General features: G+C 52.9%; 2 protein-coding genes across 3 annotated transcripts in view; one reads left to right on the top strand and one right to left on the bottom strand.

Moving 5' to 3' along the window:
* CUNH7orf50 (chromosome unknown C7orf50 homolog) overlaps positions 1–16790 on the bottom strand; it is a 122134-nt gene that overhangs the window by 29942 nt on the left and 75402 nt on the right. The gene's annotated exons all lie outside the window — the stretch shown is intronic.
* On the top strand, positions 57–15919 carry Gpr146 (G protein-coupled receptor 146). 2 transcript variants are annotated; one of them, XM_008851432.3, is made up of 2 exons: positions 57–235; positions 12265–15919. In XM_008851432.3, the coding sequence occupies exon 2, from the start codon at positions 12272–12274 to the stop codon at positions 13271–13273; it is 1002 nt and encodes a 333-aa protein (XP_008849654.1). In that variant the 5' UTR covers positions 57–235; positions 12265–12271; the 3' UTR covers positions 13274–15919. The 2 variants fall into 2 exon arrangements, with proteins under 2 accessions (XP_008849654.1, XP_008849655.1); XM_008851433.2 differs by lacking the exon at positions 57–235 and adding an exon at positions 9292–9718.

Raw genomic sequence — 16790 nt, 5'->3', positions numbered from 1 at the left:
CCTCGGACTCGGTCCGGCCCGGTGCGGAGGGGCCGCGGCAGCGCCGGGGCGGGCGGCCAGGGCCGGCGCGCGGTCATTAACCCGTGACGGGGCAGGTCTGCTGGCCGCCGAGGCGCCGGGCACCGCCAGCCTCCAGTGTTGGGCTCTCCTGGGACGCTCCGGTTACCGCCTGCGTCCCTTCTGCTGCTTAAGGACGGCTGTAGCTTCGGGAAACTGCGTGGAGATAGCAAAACTGGTCAGTCGCCCGGACAGTCACAGGGTGGGGAAAGACTCGTTGCAAACCTCCGAGGAGGGCAGCGCGAGCCTCCAGAAAGCCCAGGTGAAGGTGACAGGATGAACTAGCTAGACTTCCCTGAGTTTGCAGACCCTGATCCTGATCCCAGCAGGCTGCTAACTCGGGGGGTGACTTAGTATTCGCTGTCCAGAGCAGCACCTGCCTCCTTAGCTCGCCCTGCCTGATTAACTTTCTTGAGAGCTGTATTCAGCTCCTGTCCTGAAAGCTCCACACTGCCCATCTTCAACTTGTATCGGAGGCATTGATAAGGTGGAGATGCTGCCTTTAAGAGGCTGTGTAAATACACAGGAATGAAATGGCTCTCACCATGTCTCCACACCATTCATACATAGGGGGACCAGACAGTGTCTCTGAGGGCAAAGAAACACTATTAATTACACCAAGGGTGCTGTCACATTACTGGTGACCTGCCAGTAGCTCCTTAAAGAACTACTGCAAGGAGTTCTCCAAACCAGAACCTCTGGGGTCTTCTAGGATACAAAGTAAATGTCAGAGTTGACTTAGTGTTCCAGTAACTCATGAGTAGGTTGATGAAGACAGAAAGGTAAGCGACAGCCATCCAAACCTAAGGAGAGGCATATGGGGATGGAGGTCAGGATGTGTAGACTGAGCATATCTCTGTGGCAATGGATAAATGGCATGTGCCAACTTGATGAAGGAAAGATTACTGCATGGCTCACAGGCAGGAAGAGGGGCTTGCTGCTCCCTGGGCTTCCTCTCCTCGACAATGTCCTTTGGAATCCTGAAGTGGTAACTATTCTCTCCTTTAATGACCCAAACACACTACACTGTGTTGTGCACATCAAGGCCATGACTGCAGGGAGTGGAAGATCACAGGTCCACAGTTAAGTGCTTAAACAGAGCATACTGCTTTCCTTACATACTGCTCCCAGTTACTTCCTCACACCCACAGGCTTCTTGGTTCCCTAAGGCCAAAGCTGGGCTGGCTGGCTGGGTCACAGCACTGGGTCACATTTGCTCCTAGGCTCTCAAATGCCTAGGACTCCAAATACCACAGAGGCTTCAAAGAGCAGAGGAGACTCAGTTTGGAAAGTGAAGTGGTGAATTTGATGTCTAGTTTGAGATCCTGCTGAGGGAGCAAGTGTGGGAGCCCCCAGCCCCTCAGACAATGCAGCAGGGAAGAGCAAGGTGTGGCAGGTATCCTGTGCACCCAAATGTCCATCCTGGAGCCCCAAAGGCCACTGGGGGAAGTGGCTAGGAATTTTTCCATTTTATTAGACCTAGAGAAAACACAGCAAGCAACTGTAGTGATCAGACAAATGTGAAGTGATGTGTAAGAATAACCACCAGAGCCTGGATAAGATCTGGGGTTCTGAGCACTTCCCTGCAGGTGACGCCACACCCAGATAAAAGCTGGGGTGAGGGAGCCCAGATGGTGTGAGTGCCTGCCCATAGTCTCAAATGGAGACTTTATCTATGCTGGGTCTGAAATGGAGACTTTATCTATAGCTCAGTCTGAAATGGAGACTTTATGCTTGGTCTGCTCCCTGAGGTTCTAAGGATTTTTGTTTCGTTTTCTTTTCCCTCTTCTACCTTGTGTCTGAAAAAGTCTCAAACCACATTCATCAGGGAAAGAAAAGGCCAAAGTTAACCAGAGCTCCCTGAGCAAAGAATAGTCCCATCTTCCTCCAGGAAAACAAAGTCTAGGCTCTGGTGGGTACCCTGCTTGTTCTCAGCAGAGGTGGCTGGGTCTCAGCCTCCCCCCCCGCCCCATCCAGCCTTCTTGCAGCTGGCAGCAGGCTTGCTCCTCTGCAGAGGCAGCATTCTCTGCTTGTGCATCTAAGTAAGGCAGGCTGCCTGCTCCATGCTTCCTCCTCTGCAATGAGAAGTGTGGCAAGCACAAGGCTGAGAATCAAAACCACCACGCACGTCATACAGCTTTCTTATCACGCAGGGAAGGCTACAGGCATCCGTGTGTGCAAGCTGTGTGCATGGAGAGCCTGCCACAGCCTCTGCCTTCCTGAGTGGCTCCAACAGCTGCCTACTGTTTGCCAAGGCTGCTGCCCAGTACTCCAAAAGGAAATAAACACCCAGAAGTCGTTTTTAAAGCATGCACCCAAATTGAGTGTCTCCTGATGCACAGCAGTTACCTTCTGACAAAACTCACCCACCAAGTCTCCAGGTGTGTAGCAGCTGAAGGCCTGCAGGTGGGAGGCAATGCTGTCTCCGTTCTCACCCCCCCGCCCCCGTTCCCACCACCCCTCTCGGGAAGCAATGCCAGGCACCTTGCAATCTATTTGGATAGAAATCTGGATCTCTAAGGAGTTGGGGTATGGCCACTGTCTTGGTACAAGGGGCACTACGTCCAGGTCTGCTGTCCTTTCTTCTACATATCTCCAGCCAGACACTCAGCACAGCAGAGAAACCTCTGTATTTGCAAAGGCTCCACATGGTAGGTTGGGAAGATGGTGTCATCCATGCCAGACAGAGGGTGGAGAGAGTGGTCAGAGAGGTGTTCCTACGGGTGCACCACAAAGCCGCCAGGTTTACAGGGAGTAAGGAAGGGGCATTCTAGGCCAGGACCTGTAATGAGAGCTCTCTCCTCGCTCCCCCCCCCACTCCAGGATGGAATTGGCAAGCACACTACTGCTGAGTCATGTGTCCAGCCCCTCACTGTGGGATTCTAGGCAGATGCTCTACTCCCAAGCCATGCTCCCAGCCTCTCACTGAAGTTCTAGGCAGGTATTCTACCACTGGGCCACACCCCCAGACCCTCACTGGGGGATTCTAGCACAGAGTCATGCCCCTGGCCATCTTCTTACTTTGAGACAGGGTCTCTCCAAGTTGCCCAGACTGACCTTCAACTCACAGTCTTCCTCCCTTAGTTTCCCAAGTAGCTGTGGTAATAGGCCTGTACTATCACAGCTGGTAGACAACAGTTTGAACCCAGTTTTAGGACAGCTTCACCACTGTGGGAGCATCAGGCCACAAAGCGAAAAACCCCTAAACGACAGAGGACAGAATTTCCTGATGAACTGAGGCAAGAAATATGGAGTGTTATATGAATCTGCTTAAGCCACATAGAAACTGAAAGACTCTTTGGGTCTGGGCCTGCCGCCACTGTCACCGTGTCAGTACCTCCTGGGGCCACCCACTGCAACAGGGGATCACTGTTTTTAATTCAGTCTGGTCATTTTGTTGCTGCAGAAATTCACTTTTAACAAGTTTATTTAGATCATGTGGGATTGACTGATTGATTAATTTGGGGTTTTTTGAGACAGGATCTCCCTGTAGCCCCAGCTAGCCTGGAACTCACTATATAGACCAGGCTGGCCTTGAACTCACAGAGATCAGCCTGCCTCTGCCTCCCGAGTGCTGGGATTAAAGGCAATGACCACCACGCCCAGCTAAGACCATGTAGGTTCTTTTTAAATAAGACATACAAAAAGATGCTAGTGTCTCACTTTAAAATGTCCCAGCAGCCAGCCTGAGTGTGGCCTCCAGTCCTTGTCAACCATAAACAGGAGCAGGGCCACTACTGTGCATTTGCTGGGCAAGGCAGCCCCATGTGGGGTCCACTGTGAGTACACAGGGCCTCAAGATTTTAAGACGAGGAAAAACAAAACAGTACCAGGCCTTGAAGCATACTTTCCTTCCCAATTCCATATTCCTTGGAAAGCTGTGAATACAAGCCAGCAAAGCAATTATTTACCCTATAGTTTAATACTAGAGAAATATCAGGAAGCTTGCTGTGCATTATCAAGCTCCAAGCCAGAGCAGCCATCTGTGTTTGCAGAGCCTCTGCCCTCTGACAGACTGCCTGCCCCATTTGCAGGACTTCTACCCTCCTGATGGCCATGGGAATGGGGTGCACCAGGCCCACAGAGTGAATTTGGAGGGTATTCCTGGACACTCGCCTGGTGGCTGCACCCTCCCCCATGAAGACTCACATGGGGCTTGTCTCCTGGCCCACGTGTTGTCACTCCCATCCTCCCTCTGTTTTCCTTTTCCCATGTGTCAGTTGACACAGATTCTGCATAAAAGGTCACAGACCAGCTTCCTCTGCTCTGGTGACAGGCAGGAAGGCTGGAGAGCTGTGTCCACTGTCCCGGACTTTAGGGCTCTCTGTGCTTTAATCCTCCTCACATGCCCAGGAATTCCCTGAATCTGAGGGACAAGATGGAAATGGCCTGCCTAGTCAGAGGGACACAGCCTGTAGGCAGAAGGACTCATCACAGGAAGGTGGGAGTTCTTGCCCTCACTACCACCATCTGTGGCAGACAGCAGGCCGTACTGTTGATTGTGCAGTTCCCGTTTTCAAATTTCCCATAGCCTGGATCAGGCTGGGGATCTCGTCAGTATCTGAAAGTAAGAACACAATTTAGGGTCTGGCAAGGTGGCTTATGCCTGTACTCCCAGCACTGAGGACACTGACAAGGGAGGAGCATGAGTTCAAGGCCAACTTGGACTTCAGAATGAGATCTTGTCTCCAAAAAACAAAATAATACAATTTAAAACTAGCGGTAGCTTGCTGTAAGCACCTGCCATAGCACATTAAGGACACAGAAGCCCCAGGTTCCTAGCCGATATACATCTGTTGATATTCCATTCTGTCACTCAGGCCTGATGGCCACTCCCAACCTAGCCCTTGCCATAGTTATGGAAAAGAACAGCCACACCAGTGGCTCCCTGCTGCAAGGCTGCAGAACCTCTGTGGCATGTGAACTTTCAGGTCACCCCAGGTGCTACATGGTCGAATGCAATGGAGCCAGCATCACAGGCTTTGTCCTGTCCAGACCTCCCTGTACGAAACTCTGAGCAGGGATCCCTTGGCTGGCAACATGATGTCATGGAGTGCCTTGGCCATACATGGCACAAATACTTGGAATCCCAGTACTCAGGTGGCTGAACAGGGAAGATCATGAGTTTGAGGCTACTCTGGACTATAGAGTGAGACTCTGGTCTCAACAACAACAAAAAACCCCCAAAAGTAGACTGCCTGAAGGTAACTTCTAGGGAGGTCAGGAAGAAACCTGAGACCTCAGGTGCTCAGGGCCCAGAGCAAAGCAGAAACTACCTGACCTAAGCAGGCACTTCCAGGAGTTTCTAGTCCTGAGGATAGCTCTGCTCTTGCCAAGGACCCTCTCCCGCAGGTCCCCATGGGCTGCGAGCCAGACTAGGGTTTTCTTTTTCAACTGCTCCTGCATGGTCCAGACTAAGGGAGAAGAAAGGAAGTCCATGGAGAGCACAGCTACAGTGCATCTTTCTGGGTGGTAACTGGGCTGAAGGAAGGTACCTCTGCCTTCTACCTACGAGGATACTGGACACAAATGACTGTTCAGCAGCCCCACAGCCAAGTCCTCAGAACCCCAACAAGGGTGGTAACTCTGGGGGAGACAGAACCACCAACTATTTGGCTACCAGCTCGCTCAGCTCCAAGTTCTAATTAGGCCCTGCCCCACCAGGCCAAGAGGCAGCACTATTACCCAGCCCCTCTGCCAGGCTCATGAACAGGTTAGCTGAGGTCATTCCAGAGCCAGCAGGGAGGCTTGGGCAAGAAACAGGAATGCAGAGCCCCAAGTTCTGTCCTGGTGGTGTCACTGAGCCTGCCACCCTGGCCAAGCTCTTCTGAGCAGGGAAGAGAAGCTGTCTTTGCACCCACTGCTGTTCTCTTTGGTCTAACAGTACCCTAAGCAGGCCCACAGCAGGTCTGTGCCTTCTAGCCCTCAGAAAGCCCCGCCACATCGGTCCTGATTCCTGGTCCTTGCTGACTCCTGCCCTCTGTGATATCCGTGCTGTACTGCCCCCTTTGTTGCTTTGTGGGACAGAGGAGGGACAGTGGGTTGAGGGGCTCAGCTGCCTGGGGTCAGCCGAGTGGGGACCATCTCTTCCCCCTTACATTGCTCGCTCCGGCCCCTCTGCTCCAATGAGGCTGGCCTTCTCGCCTTCCTTTCGTCCTCTGCTGACTTACACACTGGAATCTTAAGACTCTTTATCCGGCCTTGTGGTGTGCACACGTATTTGTGTTTGAGTGCACATGTGTGTGGGTACACATGCATGTGGAAGCTTGAGATCTGGTGTCCTCTGCGATTGTTCTCCACTTTATTTTTCAAGACAGTCTCTCATCTCTCACTGAACCTGGAGCTCACGGATTTGGCTAGACTGGCTGGACAGCAAGCTCTGGAGAGGTCTGCCTGTCTCTGCTTCCCCAGTGTTAGGGTGACATGTATGCTGTCATATTCGGTTTTCTACATGGGAGCTGGAGAGCTGAGCTCAGGTCCTCATGTTTGCACGGCAAGCACTTTACCAACTGAGCTAGCTCCCCAGCCCCCCATTCACTTTCTTATGTAATTAAGAAAACAAAAAATGAAGGCATGCAAGTCACTTTGTATCATTAATGAATTCTTTTTTTGGTCTTTTAGAGACAGGGTCTCCCTGTAGCCTCAGCTATCCTGGATTCACCAGGTTGGCCTCGAACTCACAGAGATCCTCTGCCTCCCGAGTGCTGGGATTAAAGGCATGTGCCACCACACCCGGCTAATGAATTATTTTAAAAGGGAAATAGCTAGCGAACTAACTATAACAATCTTCGGACACTCACAACCAGCATGGCTCCAGCTTTTTCACCCTCCCAGCCAAGGGGCCCTGTGCTTGAGCAAGCTATCACTGTCTTCATGGAGGCTCCAAGGCCCGCTCCACGCTGAGGGGATAATTGGGCTGAGGTACTTGCTGACCCACCACATAAGGGCTCCTGCAAAGACAGGGATGAGCTTGGGTCCCATGTGTTGGCCAGATCTTGAGGGTCAGTGGGCAGCAGCTGCCATGGCAATGTGGGGAAGGAAGGGGAAGGCCTGGGTTGCTATAGTGTCCTCTGGGGCACATTTAGGGAAGTCACATTTCAGGTCAGAGCCTGGCTGAGGACTGTGTGTTCCCTGGCCAAGGAGGAGGATAAGAGACGGGGTGGGGGCCTGGCTGGCCTGAGAGGTGTGATTGTGCCTGAGGGGTGTGGGCATCAAGGCCTCAGGGATTGTGTGGGGGAGGGTTTCAGGGGTAGGAAAGGCCAGAAGAATGGAAGGAAGGCAGCTGAACTGGCCAGTGTGATGGGGTGGGGGGAGTAGGGGCTGGTGGGATGAGGAAGAGGAGGAGGAGGGTGCTGGGAAAGGCAGCTAGAGGACCATGGGCAGGAGGAGAGTTCCTGGCTACACAACGTGCCCTCAAGGTTGTGAAGAAGGGCCAACTAGAAGGGCAGTACTTTGTGACAGGGAGGGGTGGGGGGGCTTCCCAAGGTGAAAGGAACATTTCTCTCTGTCTGCTGAAGAAGGGCTGACAGCGGTTGGCAGGGCCCTAGAAGTTGGATCACAGATGCTGCCATCTCTTATGGAGCTTGAAGATAAAAATTCACAGGACATGCAAATGCCACGGGCCAGTGGGGCTTGGTATGCTGGGCTTCCATCTCTTCAGTCTCCATGTCTCTGTGCAGTGTGGGACCTCCCTGTCACCAGACAAACTCAGATATCCCATGTCAGGTACAGAGCCCACCTCTGGAGACCACCAATGCGTTTCTCCCCAGCCTCCCACTTTCCCACTCTATGGTTTGTGCTCTAGTTTCCCAGGAAATAAATTACCAGGCAGCCTGGCTAACTGGAAAGGCAGCTTAGCCTCGGTCTGAGGGTAGACATCGGATTATTGTTCCCTGCCTATAGGAAGTCCAACAGCAAGGGGAACAGGAAAGAAGTAAGGATGTAGGGAGACAAGACCACTAATGGCCAGTGAGCAGGGCCCCAACACCCACCCGTGGGAGCAAGTCTCCTCCAGACCCTCTGTGGCCAGGGGAGGCGGCTTACTTGGGGTCACTGGACTCACTGAGTCACTGGTCATGGCTCCCACAGACTCAACAGGTCAGTCTTCCCTGTGGGGTACTCCAGAACCCCGAGATAATGGGGGTACTGGCTGGACTTACAGAGCCCCATGGCCAGAGCTCTGCCGCCAGGCACACAGGCTCGCTCACTGTGGTTCTGCTGCTCCCAGCCCACCACCTCCCAAGCTGAACTGCAGCCTAGACCTGCAGATGGGAGGGAGCACTCTCAGGCAGGCCCACTGAATGCTCACAGGAACACAAGCCCCAGGGACACCCCCTGATGTGGATGATACCAGCCTAGGAGGGAGCCACTCTACAGCAGCCACGGTGTTCTCAGAATCTCTGAGTCATGCCTGCTGGGAGTTGGTGCATCTGGACAGCAATGGGGTAATAAGGAGCAAACAATGTCACTTTTAGAAGGTGAATAGAAATGGACACCTTTTGGTTGATTTCACCTGAAACTAAAGTTCTCCTGAGATGTAGGAAAATTACAAATGACAGCTACCCCTAGCTGGTGGATGAAGCTTATCAGGTGTTCAGCATCCACAAGCTGGCAAGAAACATGCCCCTCTGCTGCGCATCCAGACTGGATGACCACCACCCAGTGTAGAGGCTCTCAGACCCAGGGCCAGGCCTCTGCAGGCAGCACGTGACTCTCCTTGGCGCTCAGCCCTCCTGGGTGAGGGGCCTTAAGCCCTTCCTTCTGCTCCAGTTCTCCTGGCTGTGGGGCATTAGCAGTCTGGGCAGCTGCTGTATCCATTGGGCTGCATGGAGGTGCAGTGGTGCAAGGAGCCCTGCCAGGCACAGTCCTGTGCAGCCGAGCCTCAGCTCTGGAGCTCTCGTCTGCTCCTGTGACAACCCCACCCCAACCCCAGTGCACATGTATGGCCATCTGAAAATGCACGTGTGGGAGATTTTAGAGCCCCCTCCACCTCACCCCAGGCCCTAGTCTTTCAGTTCTAAGCCTGCCCTGTGCCACTGCTGTGCCTTCAAAGAGTCTTCTGTGTCCCTGAGCCTGCAGTGGAAGCAGCCAGCATCTCTATGGCAGACTCTTGGTAAGCTCCAACTATTTTGTCCTTAGTTCTACAGACAAGTGTCTGTTCAGTTCATTTCCTCAAGGGAGAAAGGGGAACTCAGGACTGAACTAAATCCCGCTGAGTCTCAGAACCTGAGTCTCAGGACCTGGGCTACTTGTGCAGGACCTGCAGGTCCTGCTTGGGGCTGGATACTCTGTGAACAGTCACAGGCAGAGATGGGGAACTGACTGCCACAGCTAGACCTGAGCCAGCTCCAAGCACAGCAGAGGATGTGAGCACACTTGATCTGGAGGGCAGGCCCATCCAAGTGCCGCCTCTCCTCTCCTTTCTCGAAACCAGCAGTAAACACAGATAGGGAGGGGCCACCATGCCTGCCAAGCGAGGCAGCAACTTTGTCAGTAATTGACTCAACGAAAACAAGTGTGGCAGGAGCGCGTGCAGTACTCACACGCATTGCTGGCTGTCTCAGAGTGGCTGGGGGTTTCCAAGACACACAGGTCCTGCCATGTTGCCGGCTGCAGGCATCTGGAGCTGTTAGCACAGAGGGAGGAGGGACTCACGATAAAGGTAGGACCTGGTGCTCACTGCAGTGGCTGAGCTGGACAGGGGACAAGGAGGGCAGCCCAGGGGGAATAGGGGAAGTCTGAGGACTTGCCACCAGCCAACAGGAGCCTCACAGAGGGTAGAGGCACAAAGCAAGAGGGACAGAGCGGGGTCCAGGTTCCTAAGCAGGTTTGCCAATTAAACACAGGGCTGTAGTCGTGGGGTCTGAGTGAGCTAGAGGTCACCCTCCCTTTCTCAGGTATTGGGGGAGGAGGTTTGTCCCCAGAAGAGCCTCTGTCCATAGAGGAACATGTCCATAGAGCCTGGGTCCTTAGATGCCACACAAGTCCAGGCCAGCAGGGACTTTCGCTGTGGGCTGGTGACCAGGAGAGGACAGAATGCATGTGGGTGGAGATATAGCTCACTGATATCTACTCACAGTGGCAGCTGAAAACAGTGTTTCCTGGGTACATGTGGTCCTGTGGTCTGGTGGATGAGGTCCTGATAATGTGGCCTCATGCTTAGCTGCCACTGACTGCCAAAGTCATGTAGAGCAGTAACTCGGGAAACAGAAACCTGGGGGACCCAACATGCCTGAAGATGGCTAGCCACTGGGCCTTTAATGTGAGAGCTCACGGAGGCACCACAGAAAGGAAGGGCACAGAAAAGCAGCCCCCACAGCACTGACTGGAGGTGACAGAGGCACCTCAAAGATGCACCATCCAGGAGTAGGTCAGGTGGAGGGTACTGGCGCAGACACTTCTTCCAGTGGACAGCTTTCAGCACCCCACAAAGGGGTGCAGTGAAAGAAGGGTCAGGCACTTGTCCTCGAAAGAGGGCAAGGCTACTCTGTGTGCTTGCCAGGGCCTCGCTCCATCCACCATCCTGGCTGTTGGGGCACTGGCAAGGCCTGCACACTATCCTGAGCATCCTCCCATGTGCATGGTGAGAGCACCTGCATCACCTGTTGAGTTAAACCCTGAATGCCTGACTTGGAGAGGAAGAGGACTCTGGCTGATATCCAGGGATCCTGGGGAGCGAATGCACAATGTGCCTGGAACAGAACTGCCCCTGGAGCAGACTAAAGCACGGAACTCTCCAGTCTCCTCAGGAGTCTTCCCGTCCCTCCAGGGCCCTGCCGCCAGCCCCTGTGATCCAGCGGCCATGATCCAGAACACAGTACACACTCATGGGCCATGTGGAGTGAGTGGGGACAGCCTGCACACAGATCACAGGGCTTCCTCCCAGTGATGGCCATGGCAGGCAGGACCAAAGCCAATACCAGCAGCCCGGCTTCCTCACTTTGTCCCTGCACTCTGGGAAACAGGACTGTTCATTTCCCGTGTGTCTGCCCAGGATGCTTTTTTTTTGGGATTCTGAGAGCAAGAGGTCTGGTTGGGGCAAACTACAGTTTAAAATTTCCCTCCAGAGAACTAGACATCCTGAAGAATAAGCAAAGAGGGAGTCTCTGTACCTTAGAGGTCCACTTGTCAATGTTACGTCAAGACTGACTGGACAGAATGCAGCCCAGGCTCTGCACTGCCCCATGGACAGTGACCCCAAGGGAGGAAAGGAAGGATGCCTTGCCTGGGGCTGATCCAGGCTGCCCACCTCTCCCAGGACTGACAGGTCTGAGCACCCACAAACCTCAGGAGTAGCTCCACAAGGCCAGTCCACCTAAAGGGCCTTATGGTGGCAAAATAGAGTGCATGCTGTGTCCCCAGGCTGTAGTGGCCTTAGAGGCAGCCTCCCACTTCTACACACACCAGAGCACACACCAGGGCCTATTCCAGGCCCTGCTAGTGTGGCATGTAGGTCACAGGTGTATAACAGTTCACACACATTCAACTCACACATGTGCTTGTGTTGGCTCAGGCTGCTACTGTGTGCTACACACACATACCCTCCTGCTCCTTTTTACCTTTATTTTGTTTGAGACAGGGTTTCACTGTGTTCCTCTGGCTGCCCTGGAAGTCACTATGTAGACCAGGCTGGCCTTGAACTCACAAAGATCCACCTGCCTCTGCCTCCTAAGTGCTGGGATTAAGGGTGTGCACCAACATGCCTAGCTCTGTCTTGATACCAAGTAAATGTAGGCCCACGTCCTACCAGGCATCAGCTGTGTTTGTCTTCGACCTCATCAGCTACACAAGAGAGGGAGTAGGTAGGGACAGGAATCTCATGGGGTTGGTGGCTGGGGCACCCCAGCACTGCCAGGTGGTCTGGAGTTGGGTGAGTTCTATCCCCAAAAGACCCCTAGTGCCCAAAGGCAGCAGTAGGTCTAGGGGTGGAGAAGAACCCCAGGCATGGCTGGCACAACTCAGGACACAGGGCATACAGAATAAGCACACTTCTACCATCTTCTATAGCAGTCTCTCTAATGGGTCACTCAGGACTCTGAACAGAAATGGGGTCTAGCAGTCTCCCCATGGCCTCTAGTGTTCCTGCACCTCTGAGTCCTAACCACAGTAGCTTGGGGACTCCTGCCTGCAGACACACACCAGGCAGAGGTCTTCCCTGGAGCCTGCCGGTCTGCCAACACTGAATAACTATCTCTTCTCTCTCCACAGAACTGCCATGTGGAGCTGTGGCCCGCTCAACGGCACTGCATGGGGCGAGGAGCCGCTGTGTCGGGACCTGCGCCTGGGGCTGTGGGTCCTCTCACTGCTCTACTTGGGGGCAGGCGTCCCCGTGGGCTTGGGCTACAATGCCTTGCTGGTGCTGGCCAACCTGACCAGCAAGCACAGCATGACCATGCCAGACGTGTACTTTGTGAACATGGCTGTGGCAGGGTTGGTGCTCACGGCGCTGGCACCTGCATATCTGCTGGGCCCTTCCCACTCCAGGTGGGCCCTGTGGAGCCTCAGCAGTGAGGCCCATGTGACGCTGCTCATCCTGTTCAATGTGGCCTCCTTGGTGACCATGTACTCCACCGCTCTGCTCAGCCTCGACTACTATATAGAGCGGGCCCTGCCTCGCACCTACATGGCCAGTGTGTACAACACACGGCATGTGTGTGGCTTTGTCTGGGGCGGGGCGCTGCTCACCAGCTTTTCCTCCCTGCTCTTCTACATATGCAGCCATGTGTCCTCCCGTATCACAGAGTGTGCTAGGATGCAGAACACGGAGGCAGCGGATGCCATCCTCCTGCTCATCGGCTATGTGGTGCCTGGCTTGGCTGTGCTGTATGCACTGGCTCTCATCTCAAGGATCCGGAAGGAGGACACACCACTTGACCATGACATGAGCAGGCTAGACCCCTCAGTACACAGGTTGCTGGTGGCCACCGTGTGCACACAGTTTGGGCTCTGGACACCTTACTATCTGAGCCTGGGGCACACGGTGCTTGCCTCACGGGGGAGGACCACAGACGGGCATTACCCGGGGGTCCTGCAGCTCGCTAAGGACTTGGCCAAGTTCTTGGCCTTCTCAAGCAGCTCTGTGATGCCGCTTCTCTACCGCTATATCAACAAGACCTTCCCCACCAAGCTCCAGCGGCTAGTGAAGAAGATGCAGTGCGGGCACCAGCACTGTGCTCCCAACCCCACAGGGATACAGCAGGTGATGGCGCAGGCCTAGCAGACGCCCTCGCTGCCCCTCCTGGTCTCATGCCCAGGGAGGAGATGACTGCCAGGGAGACTCAAGTTCAACTGGACACAGCACTTTTTCTTTGGGCTGTGGCGCTTCTTCCCAACAAGAAGCCTTGTTGATGCTAGAATGGCACAGGGGTGTTTCAAGGTTTTCTGTTTTTCTCCAAAATGGTCAACCTAGAGCCCAGGCTGCCTTGTGGAAGGCAGGAATGCCTTGTGTGAACAGGCTGCTTCCAACTAACCCCCTTTCCCTCAAGGTGTATGCGTCTCCCGCAGGGACTCTTCAAGGTCCACACCCACTGACTTCGGCCTCCCCAGTGTCAGGCTTTCTAAGTGATGTAAGGAAATCTAAAGCCAATGTTTATACTTCATTTTGACATAACACCCGATTCTCATTTCTTTTTATGTCAAGAGAGGTGTTAGAAAAATGACAAGTATTAAGATGAAGGAAACAGTACAAGGGAATGGATGTCACAGATACTGAGGTCATGGCTTAAGGATGGATGGATGGTGTTTGCTGGATGTGCTATAGCACACAGGCATTGCGGGCAGCACCAGGCACTGGTTGTAACAGGCAGCTGTGGAGAACTGGGCCTCTCCCCACCATACACACCTGGCGCCTCTTCTCCATGAAGTATCCTCTCCAGTACAGGCCTGGCTTCCAAACCCTCAACATGCATACGTGAACAAACCGAGGAGAAAATGCTATGGGATCTTAGTGCCCAAACTAGACCTCCCTGGGGGAGAGGCCCTGGGTACTGGTAATATCAGAAAACCATGGGAGGGAAGGGTGGGATGGTGTGAAATGAGGTGAGGCTTCCCAAGGTCACTGGGGACTGGCATCCAACTACCTGGCTGGTTTCCACAGTGCACCTTCTCACAGGTGCCTCTGGGCCTTTTATCATCCTGTTTGATAGTCATCCACTTTAACGTGTGGGCATGAACAGAACCCTGGGCCACCCCGAAGCCATCACTTGCTGCCACCTCAGTTTCCTAGGGTTACATTACAGAACTGCAACCCTCTGGTCCCCAGTTATAAAGCTCTCTTGCATGTGATCATTGGCCCTGCCCTGTCTCTGCAGAGGGTTGTGTGACCTGTATGCAGTGGCCTTTCTACATGGCCTCAGGGGCTGGTCCTGGCCTCTTGGGAACTCAGACTATGAGTTAGTAGCTTTATTTTTATTTATTCTCTGCAAACTCCATCTCCTTAGATGGCAACAACAGAGTCAATGTGTCTTAAAGAAAGTTATGGAAATACACTGGGTAGTTGGCCCTAGCTGTGATCCCAGTTCTTCACATATAAACCATGGGCAGGACTAGTTTTAAGAGCTGCTTCTGAATGTAGAGTTTTAATTTAACGTCTTTAAAGTGGCAAGCCTGACTTTCCCTGCCCTTCAGCTAGGTGCACAGGTGGGAAGGTCTGAGGCTCAAGCCACCAGGCTTCCCAGCCTCAACAAACTTAATGCCTGCTGAGGACATGAGAGCCCTCACCCTCAAGCTCCCAGCCCAGCATGGCCTGCAGCACGGCCAGTTGGTGCCAACTGTAATTCTCCTAGGGGTGAGCAGGCCCAGGGGCCATGGTCAAGTACAGCTTTGAGAGTCCCAGGGGAAACAGGACCAGGCACTGTCCTGGTTTAAAGTAGACGCTGTCCTTCCTGTTTTACACCTTTTGTCCCAGGCAGAGGTCCTGGGCTGAGCAGGCCACAGGCTCAGGAGGGGCTCTGTCCTCTGTCCCCTGGAGACCTCAATCCCAAAGCATGGAGGGGCCCAAATCACATTCTTTTGTTGAAATTTCTCAGTGGCTATATGTACAAACTGGCCAGGTTCTATAGGATCTTCCTGATGGAGCCACACACAACCACAATAGGTAGCCACCTGCAGTGCAAACCTCCTTGTAGAGACCCCTGGGATGTTGTGGCCTCCCACCCAGGCCCCTGCTTCCCTGCCTGTCTCTTCCTTGCCCCAGTCTTCCACCAGTCTCCCAAGCTCTGCACAGTCACTGATGCTCCAGCACCCACTGTCCAATCCTGTGCTGGCTCATCCTGGGAATCCCCAATGTCTGATTCCTAATTCTTCTGCCCCTCCCCCAAGTAGGAAAGAACTCAAGCTACATAGAGAAGAGGGTTTGCTGGGAAGCCAGAGGCCAGGCGCTCAGTGCTGCTCCCTACATGAACTGGAGACACCAGGCTGGACACGTGTCTCTCCAAAGATCATTAGGTGAGCTGTCAACACTTCTTGACTGTTATAATTTATAATGAATACTCTTGTTTTTATTAATTCACATCAAAGCTTGCCATGTGTCCTCATTTGGGATTCCTGAAAGCGAACTTCTTCTTGGGTTCCCATCACAAGGTCACAGGACATGCCATAGGAAATGGGCAGATATATCCAGAAACCAGCAGACACCTGTTCTGACAGAAAAAGCACCAGGCAAAGGTCAGGCCAGGGAGAAGTTACAAAGTTAAACTTTGTATCTGTTTTTAAAGTTATGTGGAAGATGGGGGCCTTTCTCATTTCTAATAATGCAATCTGCCCTAGTGGCCAGATCCACCTGCTGAAATTCTGTGAATGTGAAAAAGAAACTGCTGATGAGACTCACACATCTTAAGACTATTAAATTATTTAACACTTATCACCCAGTTTTTGATTTGTGTTTATATTGGGGGGAGGCAGAGGAACAAACCCCAGGGTCTTGCACCTGCTAGGTAAGCACCCTACCACTAAGCTACAGCCCAGCCCAGCCCAATTTCTGAGGGTTTTTTTTTTTTTTTTTTTTTTTTTTGAGACAGCATCTCCCTAATAGCCCCAGCTGGCCTGGAACTCGCTATGTAGACCAGGCTGGCCTTGAACTCACAGTGATCCACTTGCCTCAGCCTCCTGAGTGCAGGGACTAAAGGCGTGTGCCACCATGCCCGGCCAACTTCTGAATTCTTACAATGTGAATTTCTAGGGGTGTGTGATGTGTATCAAGAATCAGTACAGGAGTCCCTTGGTGGTTGTTTCCAGGCTGGAGATGTGGCTTACTAGTGGAGTGCTCATCTAGCATGCATGAAGCCATAGGTTTGATCCCGAGCACTACATGAATCTGCTGCACACCTGTGATCCCAGCACTTGGGAGGTAGAGGCAGGACAAGCAGGAGTTCAAGGTCATCATCATCTGCATAGTAAGTTTGAGGCCTGCCTGGGACAGAAGAGACTCTGTCTCAAAGTTTAAAAAAAAAAAAAAAAAGGCTTTTTCCTTAAATTTATTATAAATTAGGCATTTTTGGTTTTTATTTTATATGTATATTGCCTGCACCCGTGTATAAGTGCACCTGTGTTGTACAATGTCCCCTCCTAGTTCAGAAGGGGGTGTTGGCTCCCCTGGAACTAGAGTGACAGATGGTTGTTAGTTGCCATGTGGGTGCTGGGAATTGAACCCAGGTCCTCTGCGAGCAGCCAGTCAGTGCTCTTAACCGCTGAGCCATCTCTCCAACCCTGGCTTTTTTTTTTTTTTTTTTTTTTTT

This window comes from Nannospalax galili, unplaced genomic scaffold, assembly GCF_000622305.1.
Source record: "Nannospalax galili isolate Female #2095 unplaced genomic scaffold, S.galili_v1.0 scaffold664, whole genome shotgun sequence".
Taxonomy (NCBI): domain Eukaryota; kingdom Metazoa; phylum Chordata; class Mammalia; order Rodentia; family Spalacidae; genus Nannospalax; species Nannospalax galili.
Note: the sequence above shows the minus strand (reverse complement) of the source record. Positions and strands in the feature narration are given on the sequence as shown.

What these genes read in the sequence shown, in the direction of transcription:
- Gpr146 (XM_008851432.3), top strand. Translation starts at nt 12,272, where the DNA reads ATGTGGAGCTGTGGCCCGCTCAACGGCACTGCATGGGGCGAGGAGCCG.